Genomic DNA, 19,477 nt, shown 5'->3' on the forward strand with positions numbered 1-19,477 from the left:
AAAAAAATGCATGCATCACAGGTTGAAAACCAGGATTTCAAACAGGAATCAGACCTTCCAGACCTATCTAGACACATCTAGCCACAGTCCTGATTAACACTGCACTGTTACCTCCAAACAACTCTCTATTGTAATATGGTTTATCTCAGATTTGCAAAAAATAGGTTTCTCAAATGGCTGTTCCTAAACCAACTAAGTGAAGTAAGGAAATGGAGTGAGATCTATCAACAACTATTTTACACATCTGGTGGAATGGAGGCAACAAGGAGTCCTTAGGATCTGAACTGAGGCTGGAATGGACAGGACACTTGAGCTCACATTAAAGGCCTCCACCTGACAGCTCAGCGTAAAGTTCACTAGGAGAGATCTGGCAGGGCACAGGACAAAATCTGAGCCAGTCTTTCCTGGTAGGGTACAAATGGAGGGCCATGACGTTGCTGGCCCATTGAGCCAAATACTACACTTGAACAATGTGATAGCTAGAGCAGCAGCCAAAGTTTAAAAACTTGTCTTTTCAAAAATGTAAACAATATAAAAATGTTTCAATAACAGGCCAAAAGCTTAGGGGTTTTTGAGCTTAAGGAGCTGGTAAATGCATACTTTGCCAGCAGCCAAAACAGTAAAATATGTAACAAACCTGAGAGAAACAAGTTTAACAAACGCTTGAAATAACTGGGTTTCACCACAGATCTTTGTTTGAAGGTGGCTTTCATGAGAAAACATATTCCCTGCAGCATGCAGACTCTTTCACAGAGAGACAGAAATCTGGTCATGTCACTTATCCACTTACTGAGAAACACCGCAGGCTTACAGAGAGACTAAGACTCAACTACCAAAGCATTGTCACAAAAAACACAGCAAACAAGTTGTAGGTAGAAAAAAGACTTTAACAGGTTTACCTACACACACTATTGGAGTATACAAGACAAAAAAGATGGACAGCTTCATATAGGGAATTTCCAGTCATTTTGAAAATGAAAGATATTTTTTCTTTGAAAGAAACAAAAGTTCCCAGATTCTGCCTCTCAAGGCATGCTATAGCTATAGTAGCTGATGGCTGAGAGTCACATCCATGGAAAAGGATATTTTACCTAAATGGCTTTTCTGTCTCTCCAGTTTGTCATTCCTCAATGTCTCCTAAGTAGTACCTTTTGAATCAACGTATCTTCCTTGCATGCATCTACTAAGACACCCTTGTTAATCCCAGAATCTGTTGTGTGTGAAACTCAATGAGCAGAACAGCCCTTAACTATAGCTAGAAGGTGGTTTCAGCTTCTGGATCCCTCTCTAAAGAATAAAAGCATATGACAGTTAGGCATAAATAGCATCTACAAATACACTTACAGTGCACAAGGAAAATGTAGTGAACACAAACAGATTACAATGGCTTATGGGACTCTACCGTAAGGCTCCATCATCAGCCCACCCTGGAAACTTGCTCCAGGCAGTATGTCATCACGCTAGCACAGCAAACAACTGGGATAACCAAAAGTGTTGCCAATTAGTAATAAACCCATACATAAGCATTGCCTGCTTGAAATACGCCCAAGATTCACATACACATAACAACATAACAACTCCTCACATTTCAGATCTACCTCCAAGGGTAAACTGGAGGCAGCAGCACTTTCAGAGTAGGACAAAGCTTAGCTTGTAAACCCTGGGTTTTTAAAGCGTAATGAGAATTCAAGTCCTATTCCCCTTCACATTCTTAAGCCTTATAAGAATAATGTTACCTTGTATGCCCTATAGAAAAATGTTTACAGCAATATATATACACATATATATAAAAGAACTATGACCAAAGTTTGATTTCAAACAAAAATTGCAACAACCCCTGCAATATAAAAACATGAAGTAGCTCTTCTGATCTCTCTTCTGTCAGCAAAGAATAGAAAGGATGGTATCTTACTACGGTATAATATCCTCCACCAGGAAAAAAGAGAAACCTATCGTTAACTTGGTGGGATATGCCTGAAATACCAGGTTTGACATTACTGGCCCAAGTTGTTTGCCAAAGAAGAGGCAGGCAGCAGTAATGGTTGAAGAGTCATCAGCCAGCAGTAAGTGCTTTTTTTAACTTTTTTTGATAGCTGCTTAAGTATGAAAGCTCAAGAAATCTGTGTTTGTCATCGGTGCTGTGATTGCAGACAGCACCAAACAATGTTGTTTATCTAATAGTAGATTCCAGCAACAGCATGTTATCTAATAGTAGATTCCAGCAACAGCATGTTTCTGCCCAACTCTATTGCTACTTATGAAAGCTAATAACTGACATGCTCTCAGACTCAGAAAAATATAAACTAATTTAGCCATTTCTTCCTGGTCCTCTTTAGAAATCTGGAAACATCTTACAAAGTATTTCAGCTAACTTGAGCAATCCTGGAGTCAGACCCTAGGAAGCTAAACATTGTAGTCACCAGCTCGGGGAGATCATAGTCATGTTTCCAGCCCCAATCCCTCCGGGCATTCCTGTCATCAAAGTTCATCGGCCAGCTGTCAGCTGCAGTGAAAAGAGAGAAGAAACAAGGAGCATGAGGTTTAAGAAGAACTTTAAACTTTAAAATATATCATCACTGGCCACTTGAATTACTAAAGCTGAATTTCAGTTGTACACTTGAATTGTACAGGAGCAATTTGCAAGCACCTATAAAGAAAATAAACTTTATTTTGCACTTAACCTATAGCAATCTAATGTTTTTTTCTTACCCACTGCCAAAGAAGCCAGTACTAACCTATGGCCTGCCTGATTTCATCTACTTTGTAGGTCACTTGAAGCTCAGGAACATGCTTCTGCACCTCCTGCACCAGCTCTTCAGGAGTGAAGCTCATGGCACTGATGTTGTATGTCCTCATGCTCAGTGCCTCTGCAGGGGCCTCCATGACTTCTAGAGTCGCCTTCACACAGTCATCAATATACATCATAGGGAGACGAGTGTCTGGCTTTAGGTAGCATTGAAATTTGCCTGTCTTTATGGCATCATGGAAAATCTGGACAGCATAATCTGTAGAAAAGAACAATGGGGGTGTGTACTCATCTGCCTCCATCTGTTGTTCACTTTGTGACAGTCAATGATCCTCAGACCACCCTCAATGTCTTCCATATAAAATCTAGCCACAGGACTATGCATTATTTACATTTTACAGCACAAGTGTAAGTAATTCCAAACTATCCCAATGTTATTCCAGTATTTGCACACTGCAGCAAGACACAAGAGTTTAAAATAATTTTAAAGCAAATCATCTCAATGAGTGCAAATAATCTGAAATTTCTCAGATATTATTTAAAGGCAAAGACATTATGCCTTAGGCTGGAGTGGACAGAACTTCTGTAACACTGTTGAAACAGCATCTCTACAGTGATGCTTCATACTGCCATGGATTAAATGTCTACAAAAACATTATAAATTACAGTGTATTGGCTTGGTTTTGATATTCTTGCCTGCAATGCTGAGAACTGCACACAAGTCTCTTACCAGTTGTTCCCCCACCAGGCTGAGAGTCAGCGGATATAATTCCTGGATACCTCAGACAGCGGAAGTCTAGGCCATACCGGTAATGATAGTACTATGGAAGGGGAAGAGAAGCACAGCTTTATGCATCAAGACTAAGGCCTCACAACTCAGTGATTTCACAGGATAAATCTGCCACAGGATGAACCTTTGTGCTGTAGCCATCCCATGAAAGGGATGAAAGGAAAGGGACTGGTGAACATTATAATTCGCTATAAGGTAGCTGATGTCCCTACTTGCTCTTTTCTGGTTTGCATCCACATCAGTAGAGATGGATTCTTGATATGGATTCTTGATATGGATTAGCTTAATACAGGGTCTAGATCTAGTGCTCAGAAACAGAAAATACCTAAGTTTGTGAGCCTTTTCAGGTTAATACAGTCTTTAGGCCTGCCAATGTTCTTCATAAATTTAAAGTACGAGGAAACAGTATATAACAATATCAGTTTTAATATTATCTTTATAATAAACTACAAAGCCAAAAGAGATGTTGTGCATGTACAGACTCCCATGGCTCGGACTGTAGATTCTTCTTGTATGGAAAAGGGAGGACCAAAAGTCATCATTTCCCAGGATGCTTTGGCAAGGCTTTGTACACTGTCATTTCTGCAATGTCATTCATATTGGCAGATTAGGCCAAAGTCAAAAGAACCAGGGGAAGAAATTACACTGAAAGTTAGATCTTCGTGAGCTTCCAATTCTTTGTATTTTTTCTAACAAAACTCAAAAGATACTTGTCCTTAAGAGCTGCCTCAGACTTCTATTGAGTACTGAAGCCTGAAGAAAGGAAAGAATGGGGAAAAGAACACTGCAGTGAGGAATCTTACAAAAGCAATTAAGTTATCCCAAAATTTTCAAGAAATAAATAAAATGAAAAATTCCTACTTCTCCCATGAGTTCAGCGTGAACCTTGGATACTCCATAGATTGTCCTTGGTCTCTGGATGCAGAGATCAGGAGTTGGATTTCGAGGAGAGGTGGGTCCAAAGGCTCCAATAGTACTTGGAACAAAGAGTCTCAAATTATGCTCAGCTGCAATATCCAGAACATTGTGTAAACCTGGGACAAACAACAGGATTTGTCAGAACACTCACTGGACCTTATCAAGCCCCTGTAGGAGTCATGAACTTGAAACCCTTGTCACATACCAGTAATGTTTACGGCTCTGGCCAAGGGGACGTTTGCTTCTCCAACAGCACTGAGCAAAGCGCTATAGTGGAACAGCCAAGTTATCCGATTATTCACCACTATCTCACGCAAATTCTTGTAGTCCAAGATATCTGCATAGATAAAAGGACCTAGAAGAAATGGAACCAGTAGGAAATTGAGTACTGGGAAGAACAGATGTAATGAAAAGTTCTACATTAAACTCACATGGCTGCTTCTTGACCATACCTACATTCAGGATTTGACTATGCAGCAGAATAAACACTAAAGAGCAGTAGTCAATAAATTAGTAAATAAGGAAGACAAATGAAGGGAAACTGCTACCTTTACCTCAATAACAGACTGATGATGCAAGAACTTCTGTTTTATCCACCCAACAACATGAAAGCAGGAAACATTTTCTGTACACTGTTCAAATACCTAAATACATCATTAACCAGTAATGATGAAAAAAAAACTTATGCAAGTTCCTAATGAAAATAAAAGGACCCCAAAATCCTATTCTACTTCCATCTTACCATTAAAAACTGCCTGAGCATAGAAAAAGAAAGCACGGATTTAATTTCCAACTTGTTCCCTACCAAAGAATAGGTGCATCGCGTTTTACAGCAGGAGCAAACAGCCAAGCTCAGCTTGACCCAAGCAGTTATTCTGGTCAACAAAGTGGCAAAGCAGCAGTGGAAAAAAGCAAAGAAAAATATTTAGAAAAAGGAAATAATAGGCAAAGGAAATTAATGTCTTGGCAAGATTTCAAAGCAGGAAAGCATTATCCATAAGTTTCGAAGAGTGATTTGTTCAGTTTAATCCACTTAACATTTAGACTTTGGTAATTAGTCTATCAACGTAAAAGTCAAGATTTTTTCCCATATGCTCCCCCAGTCACTTACCACTATAAAAAACATTATCTGCAGGCTTTCTAATGTCAGACAAGATCACATTGTTCTTTCCAAAGCGTTTCCTGTGTAAAAATACCCACATGGTACAGTGAGTCTTTCAGATAATTTGTAAATTGCTACTCTGCTATTTTGTTTTGCAGGAACAGTATCAAAAGAACAATAATTTCCACAACGAAATCAGTTATTTCACTAAAAAAACAACAACTACTGATCCTTCAAATGTTAATATAGCATCTTAGGAAATCAGTAAACTACTCCTCGTAGCAGTGAGAGACCACATAAGAACAGAGGTATCTTTACAAAATGAAAAAACATTAGTAAGAAAGACTTCCTTGCCCTCTTCTTTCTCAAAACATTACCCAGAGATAACCCACTCCTCTACAGACAGCAAAAAGCCACTGGGCTTGCTGCAACTGCAGCTACTTCTATATCAACAAAGAAAATACAACTGAGCAATCTCTGCCTTGTGCTTTTTTAAGGAACACAAGGCTGTCACAGAGAGCAAGTCTGATGGCACTGGAGTACATTCAGCCTTCCATTACCTGAATGATTTTTAAATATATCAGAGAAATAGTAGAAAATCTTCAAACTGCAGCAATGTGTTGAACACAGTGAGTTTGCTCAGTTCTGGTCACAGTCCAAATCCTCTGCAACAAACACTGTCTACGTGCAGGCAATACTTTAGAGCTGAGTGGATATGGACAATGATATAAACCAGGGAGAGCTCTCAGAGCATTTTACATTGAGAAAAGATACCATGGTAAAAATAAGACAACTGTATGTAAGGCAGGGGAACAGAACGAGCCAAAAGAAATGTATTTTAGACTTACTTTTTTTTGCTGCACCAGCTTATGTTTCGCCAGATCATAAAAATTTCAAGATCTTGTATCCTAATCTTTGATTTTGTTTGTACTTTACTATATGGGGCAACTTATTCCTGAAGTTGCTCAACTGAAATTCTCAGAAAGGTAAAAGGCAGCAATCACAAAGCCCAACAGCTGGGTACTTAGCAAAGGACTATGCATTTTTTCAAGTGGGTGTTCGTACTTTTCTCTCTCCTGTAGTAGCTGAATAAAATCACAGCCTTTGTCTCTCTGTTGAGCACTCAAATCCAGCCTTGTTTGGCTAGGCCAAAAAAGAGAATATCTGCAGTCATCACCAGGATCCTGTTACAATCAACTCTTCAGAAATATACTGCTTCTAGAAGTGATGGCTAAAGCTTTAATTCCCCACAGCAAGTCAGAGAATATCAACGTACCTCAGAAGCTTAGCAAGTCCCACTCCAAGCTGGCCAAGACCACCTAAAAGGCAATGCACAAGAGACAAAAATCAGAGGAAAAGGGCTATCAAAAGACAGAGATCCAAGATTATATGTATCACACCAGAAATGAATATTATTTTTCTCAGTGAGTCAAAAAGCTTTTATACTTTTTTCTCAAGGAAAATCCAATGAACTGGTTTTAGTAAATTTCTGGAATAAAAATAATAGAGGACAGTTCACTTTCCTACTAAGACAGGACTCCAATCTTATTGCCATAAGGGAAGGATCATCACAATCCCAGCATATTTTGAGTAGTTTTGTTTCCAGCATTCTGCTCACCAGAGAGGGAGGAAGGGAGTGAGGACTCGATGGAGAAACTGGAGCGGGAATAGTTATGACAGGAATGCTGACCTGTGATTAGCACCCGAGGATGATTGGAGTTTGAAAAGGAAACTGAGTGAAAGCTAGCATCGGAGGCCACCTGGCGGGGCGAGACTCCAATGCATCGAGCAGGAATGACGGGAATCCCACATCCACAACCAGAGTTCTGTAGCAGCTGGCAGACAGCTCGGCTCATGTTTCTGACAACTGGCATCTTCCTCCTTCCAATATGCTGTGAGAACGGGAGAAAAGATCAGTCAGAAGTGACTCAACCGTATCAAACATATTAAACACCTCCTTAGAAAAGTCTGAAGGGTTTCAGGATGTTTGATGCAATCCACATCCTAGCTGATGTGCCAGATGAGAGCCTTGTCTGTTAGAAGCAGCCTGTGAAGTAATATGAATGAGGTAATGTGTTCACCAGAGTGACCTCAAGAAAATATCCACAGCCCCAGCACAAAGTGCAGTATAATGGAGAGTGAGAATATAGTTTGAGTTTAACCCTTTTAAAACAGTCACTAGAAACTGGGATTTCAAGCACAAAAGACAACAAATACAGAATTCAGCAAGTTTGGCTGCTGTGATTACACAGCTCCACTGCAGGTACTGAAAGTTTATAGACTGCCATGAAACAGCGAACCTTCTTAATACTGCATCAGCAAGATTCAGCTAAGCCAACAGACACAGCAGTAAACCACTTTCAAGAGCACTACTTTGCTCAGACTTAATGCTTGACACATGCTGGACAGTACCTGGAAGACAATGAAGGAGAAGTTGTATTTACCCAGGAGTAAATTAAAATGTCCTAATTATTTCACCAAAAAAAAAAGAATGATTCTGTTATAACAACACACTGCAAAAACATCCATAAGTTACCCTGAGCTATATGGTAGTTTTATTTCTGTCTAAATCTTTCACATTGGGGAAGAAAATAGAGAAGGATGTATCCCAAATAAATCATAGAATCACAGAATCACAGAATCATAGAATCACATGTGCATCCACAACTGTTCTTTTATGAGATTTCCATTTACTTCTTTCAAATACAATTCTTAAGGCACAATCAGTTAAATTCTTCCTTATCCCGCTTCAAACAACTTGTAATTCTCACTAAGTGCCAGAATAAGTAAGTTCTCAGACGAAAATGTATTTCACACTAGCTTGTTTGAGATTATCCTGACAACTCCTTTCTCATATGTGTACTTGTGGAATGCAGTATAATAAGGAGAGTCGGGGAAAAGGAAGGCCACAAGAAGAAATTCCGTTGCAAATTGCTGCAGATGAATTCCACCACTCCAATTCTACTCTGCATAGAAAAGCAAACAAGTAATGAATGTGTGTGTTCCTTTCTCAGCAACAGACAAGGCTGAGCGCTCTCTGATACTTTAGGGCGCCCTGCTATTTAATTACAGAAGACTTGCTTAACTCCCTATCACATGCTTAATAAGATACCACCCCCCAAAAGTGCAGTATTCAAAAGCAAATCTGCATATTTAAACTGATAAAAGAGATTTATTCTGAAATGCAACTTCCCTCCCACCCCTTAGAATTGTTTGCTCACTTTATTGCCCTAAGAAGCATGGTCAATTGGTATCCCAATGAATTAGCCAAGGCTCTGCTGCACCTCACAGCCATGAGCCCATTAGAGGAGTCAGTCAGCTGATCGGAGCTAGCCCAGCTAGAGCCACAGCCGGCACGCTTCAGCGACCGCGAGGGTCAACGGAGATAGGAAAATCAGAGGGGATAGCGCAGAGACATCGCGATTCCCGACATCTCCCGATCCCCGAAACCCCAGCAGCCCTTGCGAGAGAGAGGCTGACGTGGCGGGGGTCACGGTCCCACGGTGACGGCGACCACCCCCCTGCCCCTTGCCTTGGAAGAGCCTCTGAGAGGGCAGCGGCTGCCCACCAGGCGCAGGGAGGAACAAGCAGGTCGTGTTGCTGACCCTGTTGCTGGTGTCCCAGACTGCTGACCAATATGGTCGCCTCCAGAAAGAGAGCTTGCAGTAAGGTGACTGCAGCAGCTCAGACAGAGACCCTGTCCCAAACCGGGGCTGTTCAGGTCTCTGGATGCAGGGAGTGCCAGAGCCTGCTGCTGCCGGGGGAGGGAGGACAGCATTCCACCTGTGTGAGGTGTGAGCAGGTAGAAGATCTGCTTAGCCTGGTGGCAAGACTTAAGGAGGAGGTTGAGACGCTGAGGACCATCAGGGAATGTGAAAGGGAGATCGACTGGTGGAGTAACTCCCTGGCATGCCAGTCGGAACGGTTCCAGGGAGATACCCCCCAAAAGGGGAAGGACCCCCTGCCCCCTCACACAGAGGGGGATGGCCCGAGACAGCCCCTGCCCTGTAGCTGTTGCGCAGAGGTAGGGGACCAAAAAGACGACGAGGGTTGGAAGAGAGTTCCAGTTCGGCGTCGTGGGAAACCCTCCCCCCTTCCTGCCCTGCTTCCACAGGTGTCCCTCCGTAATAGGTTCGAGGCCCTGGATCTTGAAGGAGAGGTAGGTGAGGATGTGGGGCAAGGCCAGCCCACAAGGCCACATAGGAAAAGGGGGTCGACTTTGCACCTCAAGACTGCCTCTGATAAGAAAGAAAGAAGGGTCATTGTAGTAGGCGATTCCCTTCTGAGAGGAACAGAGGGCCTGATATGCAGAGTTGACCCTCATCATAGGGAAGTGTGTAGTCTGCCTGGAGCCTGGATCAGGGATATCATTAGGGTGCTCCCCAACCTGGTGCACCCGACAGACTACTACCTGCTGCTGGTCTTCCAGACAGGTGGGGAGGAAGCTGCTTCCCGCAGTCTGCGGGGGATGAAGAAAGACTACAGGTCCTTGGGGCGGATGGTGAAAGAGTCTGGGGCTCAAGTGATCTTCTCCGCACTCCTTCCATCTTCCACTGATGATGTGGGACGGAATGGGAAGATTCAGTCCATAAACGATTGGCTTCAAGACTGGTGCTGCAGGCAGGGCTTTGGATTCCTTGATAGCAGCTGGTTTTATAGGGCACCAGTCTGGACAATGACAAGTGGGAAAGGTTTATCTCACAGAGGCAAAAGGGTGCTGGGGCACGAATTAGCAGGGCTCATTTGGAGAGCTTTAAACTAGATTCGAAGGGGGATGGGGTTGTAGCTGGGCTTGCCCCAGTGGGGCAGCACTCCAGAATTAATGAAGACTGGGAGGCCTCCTATAATCCTAGGGTGAAATCGGTGTGCTCAGCTCGCTCCCTGAAATGTCTGTGCACCAATGCGCGCAGCATGGGAAATAAGCAGGAGGAGTTGGAAACCTGTGTTAAGTCAGGAGACTATGATCTGGTGGCAATTACAGAGACGTGGTGGGACAGCTCACATGACTGGAATATAGTCATGGAGGGCTATGTCCTTTTCAGGAAAGACAGGCCATCCAGGAAGGGTGGTGGGGTTGCTCTTTATGTGCGAGAGCAGCTACAATGCACCGAGTTCTGTCCAGGGACAGATGACGAGCGAGTTGAGAGTCTGTGGGTGAGAATTAAGGGGCAGGCTGGCAGGGGCGATACTGTTGTGGGTGTCTGTTACAGACCTCCAGATCAGGGTGAGGAAGTTGACGAGGCCTTCTACAGGCAGCTGAGAGCGGCCTCACAGTCACAGGCTGTGGTTGTCGTGGGGGATTTTAACTTCCCTGATGTTTGCTGGAAGGACCACTCGGCAACCCAGCCACAGTCCAGGAGGTTCCTCCAGTGTATGGATGATAACTTCCTCCTGCAAATGGTGGATGAGCCGACCAGGAGAGGAGCGCTGCTGGATCTCATCCTCACTAACAAGGAGGGTCTGGTCAAAGCAGTAAGGGTTGAGGGCTGCCTTGGTTGCAGCGACCACGAGATGGTGGAATTCAGGATCTTGTGTGGTAGGACTAGTAGAATACCAAGTAGAATTGCAACCCTGGACTTTAGCAGGGCAAACTTTGGCCTTTTCAAGCAATTGCTAGGGGAAATCCCATGGGCAAGGCTGCTTGAAGGTAAAGGGGCCCAAGATAGTTGGTTGGCATTCAAGGACTGCTTTTTCCGTGCTCAAGATTGGAGCATCCCGACACGTAGGAAGTCAAGGAAGAGGGCCAGGAGACCTGCGTGGCTAGATAGGGAATTGCTGGGTATGCTCAAGTGGAAGAGGAGAGTTTACAGGTCATGGAAGGAGGGGCTGGCCACTTGGGAGGAATATAAGGCTGCTGCTAGAGGATGTAGGAAGGCAGCTAGGATGACTAAGGCCTCCTTAGAATTAAACCTGGCGAGAAGGGTCAAGGACAGCAAAAAGAGCGTTTTCAAATACATGGCAGATAAAACTAACACCAGAGGCAATGTAGGCCCACTGATGAACGGGATGGGTGCCCTGGTGACAGAAGATACAGAGATGGCAGAGTTACTGAATGCCTTCTTTGTCTCTGTCTACTGTGCTGCAGGCAGCCCTGAAGAGCCCTGTACCCCTGAGACCTTAGATGAAGTCAGGTCGACGGAGCGGTTTGCCTTAGTCGATGAGGAATGGGTTAGAGACCAGTTGAGCAATCTGGACATCCATACATCCATGGGTCCAGATGGGATGCACCCACGGGTGCTGAGGGAACTGGCGGAAGTCATTGCTAGACCACTCTCCATCATCTTTACCAAGTCTTGGGAAACGGGAGAGGTGCCTGAGGACTGGAGGAAGGCAAATGTCACTCCGGTCTTCAAAAAGGGCAAGAAGGAGGACCCGGGTAACTATAGACCGGTCAGCCTCACCTCCATCCCTGGGAAAGTGATGGAACACCTTATCCTTGGTGCCATCTTAAGGCATATCAAGGATAAGAGGGTTATGAGGGGCAGTCAAGATGGCTTCACCAGGGGGAAATCATGTTTGACCAATCTCTTAGCCTTTTATGAGGAAATAACACGGTGGATGGATGATGGCAGAGCGGTGGATGTGGTCTACCTTGACTTCAGCAAAGCATTTGACACAGACTCCCACAGCATCCTCGCAGCTAAACTGAGGAAGTGTGGTCTGGATGATCAGGTAGTGAGGTGGACTGTGAACTGGCTGAAGGAGAGAAGACAGAGAGTTGTAGTCTATGGGGCTGAGTCTAGTTGGAGGCCTGTAACTAGTGGAGTGCCTTAAGGGTCAGTACTGGGACCGGTATTATTTAATATATTCATCAATGATTTAGATGAGGGAATTGAGTGTACTATCAGCAAGTTTGCTGATGACACTAAGCTGGGAGGAGTGGCTGACACGCCAGAAGGCTGTGCTGCCATCCAGCGAGACCTGGACAGGCTGGAGAGTTGGGCAGGGAATAACTGGATGAAATATAACAAGGGAAAGTGTAGAGTCCTGCATCTGGGCAGGAGCAACCCCAGGTTCCAGTATAGGTTGGGGAACGACCTGTTAGAGAGCAGTGTAGGGGAGAGGGACCTGGGGGTCCTAGTGGACGACAGGATGACCATGAGCCAACACTGTGCCCTTGTGGCTAAGAAGGCCAATGGCATCCTGGGGTGTATTAGAAGGGGGGTGGTTAGTAGATTGAGAGAGGTCCTCCTTCCCCTCTACTCTGCCCTGGTGAGACCCCACCTGGAATATTGTGTCCAGTTCTGGGCCCCTCAGTTCAAGAAGGACAGGGAGCTGCTGGAGAGAGTCCAGCGCAGGGCAACGAAGATGATTAAGGGAGAGGAGCATCTCCCTTATGAGGAAAGACTGAGGGAGATGGGTCTCTGTAGTTTGGAGGAGACTGAGGGGTGACCTTATAAGTGTCTATAAATATATAAAGGGGGAGTGTCATGAGGGTGGAGCCAGGCTCTACTCAGTGGCAAACAATGATAGGACAAGGGGTAATGGGTACAAACTGGAACACAAGAGGTTCCACCTAAACTTGAGAAGAAACTTCTTCTCAGTGAGGGTGACGGAACACTGGAACAGGCTGCCCAGGGAGGTTGTGGAGTCTCCTTCCCTGGAGACATTCAAAACCTGCCTGGACACATCCCTGTGTAACATTATCTAGGTGTTCCTGCTCCGGCAGGGGGATTGGACTAGATGATCTTTTGAGGTCCCTTCCAATCTCTAGCATACTGTGATACTGTGAGTCAGTCTCCCTGATTATAGGCTTGATCTATTAAAGCCATATCTCTCCTGTCACAGTGCCACAGAAGCAATCACTCTATCTTTGCTAGGCTTTGCACAAGTCTCTAGCAATTCCTTGCTACACACCAACCCTATATACCTGCATCTAACTCCACCTATAAAATAGAGCAAGCAAGCTATTCCTTGAGTGCTGAAAGTGAGAAAGCTCCATTTCCTGAGGGCTCAGTCTCAGAGGTTATGACATCTTTCTCCTATCTTGATCCTCTGCCACTCATTAGTACAGTTCAGTTTATATTTCTGATGGACCACCAAGATGATGAAGGGACAGCAACATCTCTCTTATGAAAAGAGGCTGAGGACTGCTCAGCCTGGAGAACAGAAGGTTGCAAGGGAATACCAATGTACATAAATACGTGAAGGGATGGTGCAAAGGAGGAATCCAGGCTCTTTTCAGTGGTGTCCAGTGTGAGGACCAGAGGCCATGGGCACAAACTGAAACACAGCAGATTCCTCTGAACATCAGGAAACACTTTTTTACTGTGAGGGTGACCAAGCATAGGCACAAGTTGCCCAAAGAGCTGATGGAGTCTCCATTCTTGGAGATCTTCAACAGCCATCTGGAGATGGTCCTGAGCAACCAGCTCTGGGTGGCCTTGCTTAAGCAGGGGGGGATGGATCAGATGATCTCCAGAGGTCCCCTCCAACCACAACCATTCTCTAATGCTCAGCCAAGGCACTAATGAGATTTCCTTCCCCTGCAAACCCATCTTCACAAAACAGATGTGTTTCAGACCCAGTCTCTGTCAAGCTTACTTGAAATTAGCCAATAGGTGCAAAAATAGTTATGTGTGCAGGGGCCGAAAGCAGCAGGCAGACATATCCAGACAATTCAACCTCATAAAACAAGTTTCTTCCTAGGAAACCCATGTGAAAGCGTTAAAGGGCAGTGAGAGCCTTTTAAAGAGCCATGATAAACCTTTCTTCTTTCAGAATGGGACAATAAACAGCTATTATGGCAATAAGAGAGCCTCTCTGGCCTCTGCTGCAGAGAATTTCTGCTTGAAGTACCTGAAAAGGCATTTTGAGCTCTATAAACAAAGTACAAACTGAAGTTAGGTGCTACTGAAAATGCCACACTCATGGCTAGCTGTTTTCCCACCTACTGAACTGGTTTCTCCAAACATACCTGGAGTGAAATTCCCAGGCTTTAGCTGAGAATTTACGTGTAAGCCTAGGCTGACTCTAAAGAGCAGTAAACACACTTTATACCAGATACTGAAAACCATCCCTCTCTCACCCAGCAGCACAACTGCATGCAAAAATCACCACCTACGACATGCATTTATTTCTATTTCAAATATGAAGGGGAGGGTGGGTGGGAAATGCTGTAACTACCTATGAAATTCTAAAGTTGCCAACCAATGCACAGATCCATTAAGAAATTAACAATATGCCTTAAAAACATTCCCCCAAACCAACCATGCGATAAAGCTGGCCCCAACACAGTGATTAGCTCACAAAAGTAACTTGGACAGAAAAGCCCCTTCTGTTAGATCAGTTTCCCACTTAACTTCAAGGAGTTATTAACAGCTCTAAACACAAAAAGTATTCATTTAACCGATGTAAAAAAGAACATTCCTTTTTTTTTTTTTTTATAGGTTTCTCTTTCTTGCTATCCCAAACTATAGGTTTCTTTATCCTACTGTTACAGAGGAGTACTTCTGTACTGCTAGGAACTGGGGAGAGAACAATCATACCTATTTTCAAACACACTCTTCCCCCCCCCCCCAACCCCCCCCCCTTATCTTCTGACTACTTTCTCAGACACTGGGTTTACACACTGACAAAACCTGATATTCGAAACAAGCTCTTTCATTTCCTAGATCAAGGAAAACGAGCCATTTTTCTCCTGAAACATGGAATTTATTTCCCCTACCCCACTAATTTCAATTAACCACCAATGTTAATGTCAAGGATTAAGCGATACAGGCTGGAATCTTTCCTTTTCTGTACTCACCTGTCTGTCAGCTGGTGATAGAGCAGAAGCAGGTCGGCGAGGGCAATTTATAGGACACTGCCTCTTCTGAAAGCCAATCAAAACCAGACAGAAAGTAGGAGTTGTCCCACACCTTAAAAAAAAAGAGAAGAAAAAAGAGCTTGCTCATGAGAGCAGCAGCCAGGGATATCACTCTGTTCACATTTGTTTGGCTCTGAAATGTCTGCACATTTGTGATAGGCAGAGGACACCAAAGCTATGCAACCAGCTCCTTTAATTAACAGCATCACACAACCTAGCGTCATCTCTGAAAGACAGGTCTGAAACTGATCGGTTGCTGCACAAAGGATTAGCATGAAGCAAACATATCTTGGAATGTAAAGCAATTATCTCCATTGATAGGAGGGAATTTCTGAGTTTTGCAAGAAGATTAAAGCACAGAGATAGAGAAAAGAGGGGAAAGAAAGAAACAAGCTCATAAAATGACATTTAGCGAGTTAAGTGCCAGCTACTGTTCCTTTGCAGGATTTCCAATGTGTTCTACAAGCAGCAATCACCTGCTGCTCATGAAAAAGACAAAAACATGTTTATTTAAGCTAGTAGTTTCTTATGTATTAGCTATTGATAGAACACTACGGTGACAAGAAAAATAAACTCATGGGTTAGGTCTGGGAAATCCCACAACAGTAAATGTCAAAGAAAATGGGTAAGAGGGAAGAGAGAGAGCTCAGAACCAAAACCCAAATCTCCCACTGCATTCCAGGGGCTGCATAGCTGCTGAGATCCCATGGGATGCTCCTCCACAGAGCTAAGCAAAGAAGTCCAGAGCTTGCTTCTTTCAAAGAAAGTTAAGATACTCGCTGGGCACAGGATCCTGCAGATTCTTAACCATTGGTACTTCCAAACCAGCAAACAGCCGTGGGCACATGGTCCACACCAAGCGCTGAACTCCCAGCTATTGTTCTCCACTCATGTCTCTCTCCAAATCCAGTTTCTGCTTTGACCCTAAAGAAGAAGGGCTTATGTGCTGGAAAGCTCCTCTGCTTCTTCCACCTGTATCAAGAACAGCTTGAGTGGCAAGATACCACCTGCCATGGGCATCCAGAAGACAAAGCACATGCCACCTTCTGTGTCCCATAGGAAAGCCTTACTCCCGGGTGCTGCCAACTGGGAAGTCCCTCGGATCACCACATTTAGAGTGTTCAAGCTGCAACAACTGGGAGATCCTCTCAGCTCAACCAACAGTTGATGCAGCCTGGCAGGACATCACACACCCTTTGCTGGCATTTCCTCTGGCTTGGAAAGCCCCAGACTGAGGTAAGGGAACACTGCGTCCTTCCCTGTGTCCCCTGGCACGGTGGATGTGCCAGGGCAGAGGGGTGGCCATGCTTGTTCTGTTCTGTCTGGCAGGCAGGTGTTGGCTAACCTCAGTTAAAATAACCTTCACACACACACAACCTCCGCCGCTTGCTTTATAGAGGTGATGCAAGACCGTGGGACGACGCCGTATCCCTTGCACAGCCCGCCAAGAGATGATGTCAGCCTGAAACACCAAGGGAACAACTAGAAATCTGACCTCAGCAACCCCAAAATTATATACACCAGCTACTGAGCAGCATGGAATCACAGAATAGAATCATAGAACAGTTTGGGTTGGAAGTGACCTCCAAAGGTCATCTAGTCCAACCCCCCTGCAATGAGCAGGGACCTCTTCAATTAGATCAGGTTGCCCAGAACCACATCCAGCCTGGCCTTGAATGTCTCCAGGGCTGGTATGCCTACCACACCTGGACAACACGTTCCAGTACTTAACCACCCACATTGCAAAGAATTTTTTCCTCACATCCAGCCTGAATCTGCCCTCTTTTAGAGAGAGGGACCATGATGCTCCTGGAGTGGATAAGAAAAGATCTACTTTACATGAGGCCTCCACAGATGAAGCAGAGGCGGGTGTGTGTCAGGCGCATGAAGAAAGCCGTATCAGGCCCCTGCCGAGAAGCCAAAGGGCCAGGAAAGGGATGGAAGAGCAACGCGACACTCCCGCGACCGGCCCCAAATGGCAGCAGCACCTCACGCCGTTACCCCGGGCAGGGTGGCGGAGGGAAGCCGGCGCAGAGCCAGCTGCCGGCGCTGCGGTGATGCAGGACGGCCAGCGCCGCTCCGGCCGCCCGCAGCCCTTCCACACCTCATTCATTCGGGCACAGCCCCGCAGCCCCGCGCTCACCGGCGGGCCCCGCCGAGCTCAGGCCGCCCTGCATCACGTCCCGCGGCGCTGGGTACCGCTCCCCGTCCCTGGGTACCGCTCTCCCGGCGATGGATACCGCTCCAGGGTAACCCCGGGGCTCTGGGGGAGGCGGGGCTGCAGCCTGATGTACCCGCCTGCTGGGGAGGGGCGTGATGTGACGTTAGAGTGATGCCACTCAGCCATGATGTCATGTCTTGCGAGCATCCCACAGACCTGAGCCCAGCCTTGCACTGCAGGTGGATGCTCCCTATCATCGGTGGTTCAGAGAGAACGCTGGAGAAGCACAAAGACACAAGGTCAGCAGTCATCAGCTGTGACTGCTGTCGTACCACAAGCTATGGTATGATAACACAGTGCAGGATGAGGCTCGTCTTGCAAAGAGGAATTCAGGACATGCTGCAGTCTGGAAGCTCTGAGGCAAGTGGAGCTGTGGGGGCAGGTGAAAGACTGCTGAGGCCCTGGCACAGGTTGCCCAGAGAAGCTGTGGCTGCCCCATCCCTGTCAGTGTTCAAGGCCAGGCTGGATGGTGCTTGAAGCAACCTGATCTAGTGGAAGTTGTCAGGGGATTGGTATTAGGTGATCTTAAGGTCCTTGCAACCCAACTGTCCTGGGTTCAGCAGTAGCAGTCATTTTTCCCCTTCTTGGTAGCTGGTGTAGTGCAGTGTTTTGACTTTCAGCTCGGGAACGGAGCTGATAACAAGGATGTTTTGGTTTGGCCAAGGACTTTGTGAGCCTCATGCTCTGCCAGGGAGGAGGGGAAGCCAGGAGGAAGCAGAGACAGGACACCTGACCCAAACTGACCAAAGAGGTATTCCATACCACAGCACGTCATGCCCAGGATGTAACTGGGAGTTAGCCGGAAGGGCTGGGAGACTGCGGGGTTGGTGGAGGTATCAGTCGGTGCTTGGTCGGGCTGAGGGGGGGCAAGTTATCGGTCGGCTGGTGCTGAGGTGTTGTATTCTCTTCCCTTGTTATTTCCTTTATCATTATTATCACTGGTGGTAGCAGTAGTGATTTATGTTATACCTTAGTTACTAAACTGCTCTTATCTCAACCTGTGGGAGTTGCATTCTTTTTGATTCTCCTCTCCGTCCCTCCGAGAGCAGGGGGAGGGCAAGAAAGGGGGGGAAGTGAGCGAACGAATTACCTGACTGGGTTTAAACCACGACAGTTCTTTTTGGCGCTCAACGTGGGGCACGAAGGGTTGAGATAACGACAGATTTGACTGGATTAATAGTCACTCGTCACAATGCTGATTTATTGGCTCTCAGAGTTGTTTCGCTTGATCTCACAGCTTCAGAATGTTGTAACTTACGTAGAGCCGGTATTTGCTGTGTTAGTGTTTATCAAGTATGGGGCCTGGGCTAAGGTTCTTGTCTCACTGTGCTTTATGGCAATGGCTTGTAATACGGGTGGGCTCCAGCAGCAGGGCGGGACGGACGTGGCCGTGGACTTGTACCTGGCCGTCCGGCTGCTCTTCACCGTCCTGGCCCTCGCCCTACTCTCCATCTTCGTGAGGCTGCGGGGAGCCGAGGGGGAGCGGCCCCGGGAGCCGGCGGCAGCCGAACCGGCCCAGGAGAGCGGCCCCGGGGACCAAGCGGCGGCGGGAGCGGGGCCGGAGGCCGCGAGGGGACGGCTGCCGGTGGAGGAGGTCGGGGCGGTCGAAGAGCAGAAGGAAGCGGCTGCCGAGCAGCGGGAGAAGGCGGCGGAGGAGCCGAGCCCCGCGGCGGAGCCGAGCCCCGCGGCCGAGCCGAGCCCCGCGACAGCCGAGAGCGTTTCCCGGAAGCCGCCCGCCGAGCCCCAGGAGGATGCAGGAGACCACGCAGCATTTCCCAGCAAGGCAGAGGAGGAAGAGCTGGACGCAGGAAAAGAGAAGCTGGCGGTGGGAGAGCCGGCAAGCACAGCAGCTACACCAGCCCCAGTGACAAGCACAGCAGCATCGTGTGAGA

The 19,477-nt window shown here is 46.2% G+C and overlaps 1 protein-coding gene across 5 annotated transcripts; it reads right to left on the reverse strand.

Annotated features, from left to right (window-relative positions):
- Nucleotides 1–2,204: 2,204 nt before the first annotated feature.
- LOC134174001 (L-threonine 3-dehydrogenase, mitochondrial-like) lies at nt 2,205–17,638 on the reverse strand. Of its 5 annotated transcripts, none has more exons than XM_062638570.1 (10): nt 17,508–17,638; nt 15,305–15,416; nt 7,247–7,448; nt 6,833–6,875; nt 5,566–5,636; nt 4,660–4,809; nt 4,398–4,570; nt 3,477–3,567; nt 2,736–3,005; nt 2,205–2,503 (listed from the first exon to the last, which is right to left on the reverse strand). In XM_062638570.1, the coding sequence occupies exons 3-10, from the start codon at nt 7,428–7,430 to the stop codon at nt 2,364–2,366; spliced, it is 1,122 nt and encodes a 373-aa protein (XP_062494554.1). In that variant the 5' UTR covers nt 7,431–7,448; nt 15,305–15,416; nt 17,508–17,638; the 3' UTR covers nt 2,205–2,363. The 5 variants fall into 5 exon arrangements, with proteins under 5 accessions (XP_062494554.1, XP_062494553.1, XP_062494550.1 ...); XM_062638569.1 differs by lacking the exon at nt 17,508–17,638 and adding an exon at nt 17,469–17,488; XM_062638566.1 differs by lacking the exon at nt 17,508–17,638 and adding an exon at nt 16,558–16,685.
- Nucleotides 17,639–19,477: the final 1,839 nt, after the last annotated feature.

Source organism: Pezoporus occidentalis, unplaced genomic scaffold (genome assembly GCF_034315485.1).
Source record: "Pezoporus occidentalis ecotype Australia unplaced genomic scaffold, CSIRO_AGI_Poc_V1 ctg57, whole genome shotgun sequence".
NCBI classification, from domain to species: domain Eukaryota; kingdom Metazoa; phylum Chordata; class Aves; order Psittaciformes; family Psittacidae; genus Pezoporus; species Pezoporus occidentalis.

Bases quoted from the DNA above. Each gene is read 5' to 3' on its own strand.
- LOC134174001 (XM_062638566.1), bottom strand. From the start codon at position 16,670: ATGGCCACCCCTCTGCCCTGGCACATCCACCGTGCCAGGGGACACAGG. The intron at 7,449-15,304 runs GTGAGTACAGAA...CCGTTCTCACAG, and splicing joins TATCACCAGCTGACAGACAG to CATATTGGAAGGAGGAAGAT. The intron at 4,810-5,565 runs GTAAGTGACTGG...CATTTCTTCTAG, and splicing joins AGATAATGTTTTTTATAGTG to GTCCTTTTATCTATGCAGAT.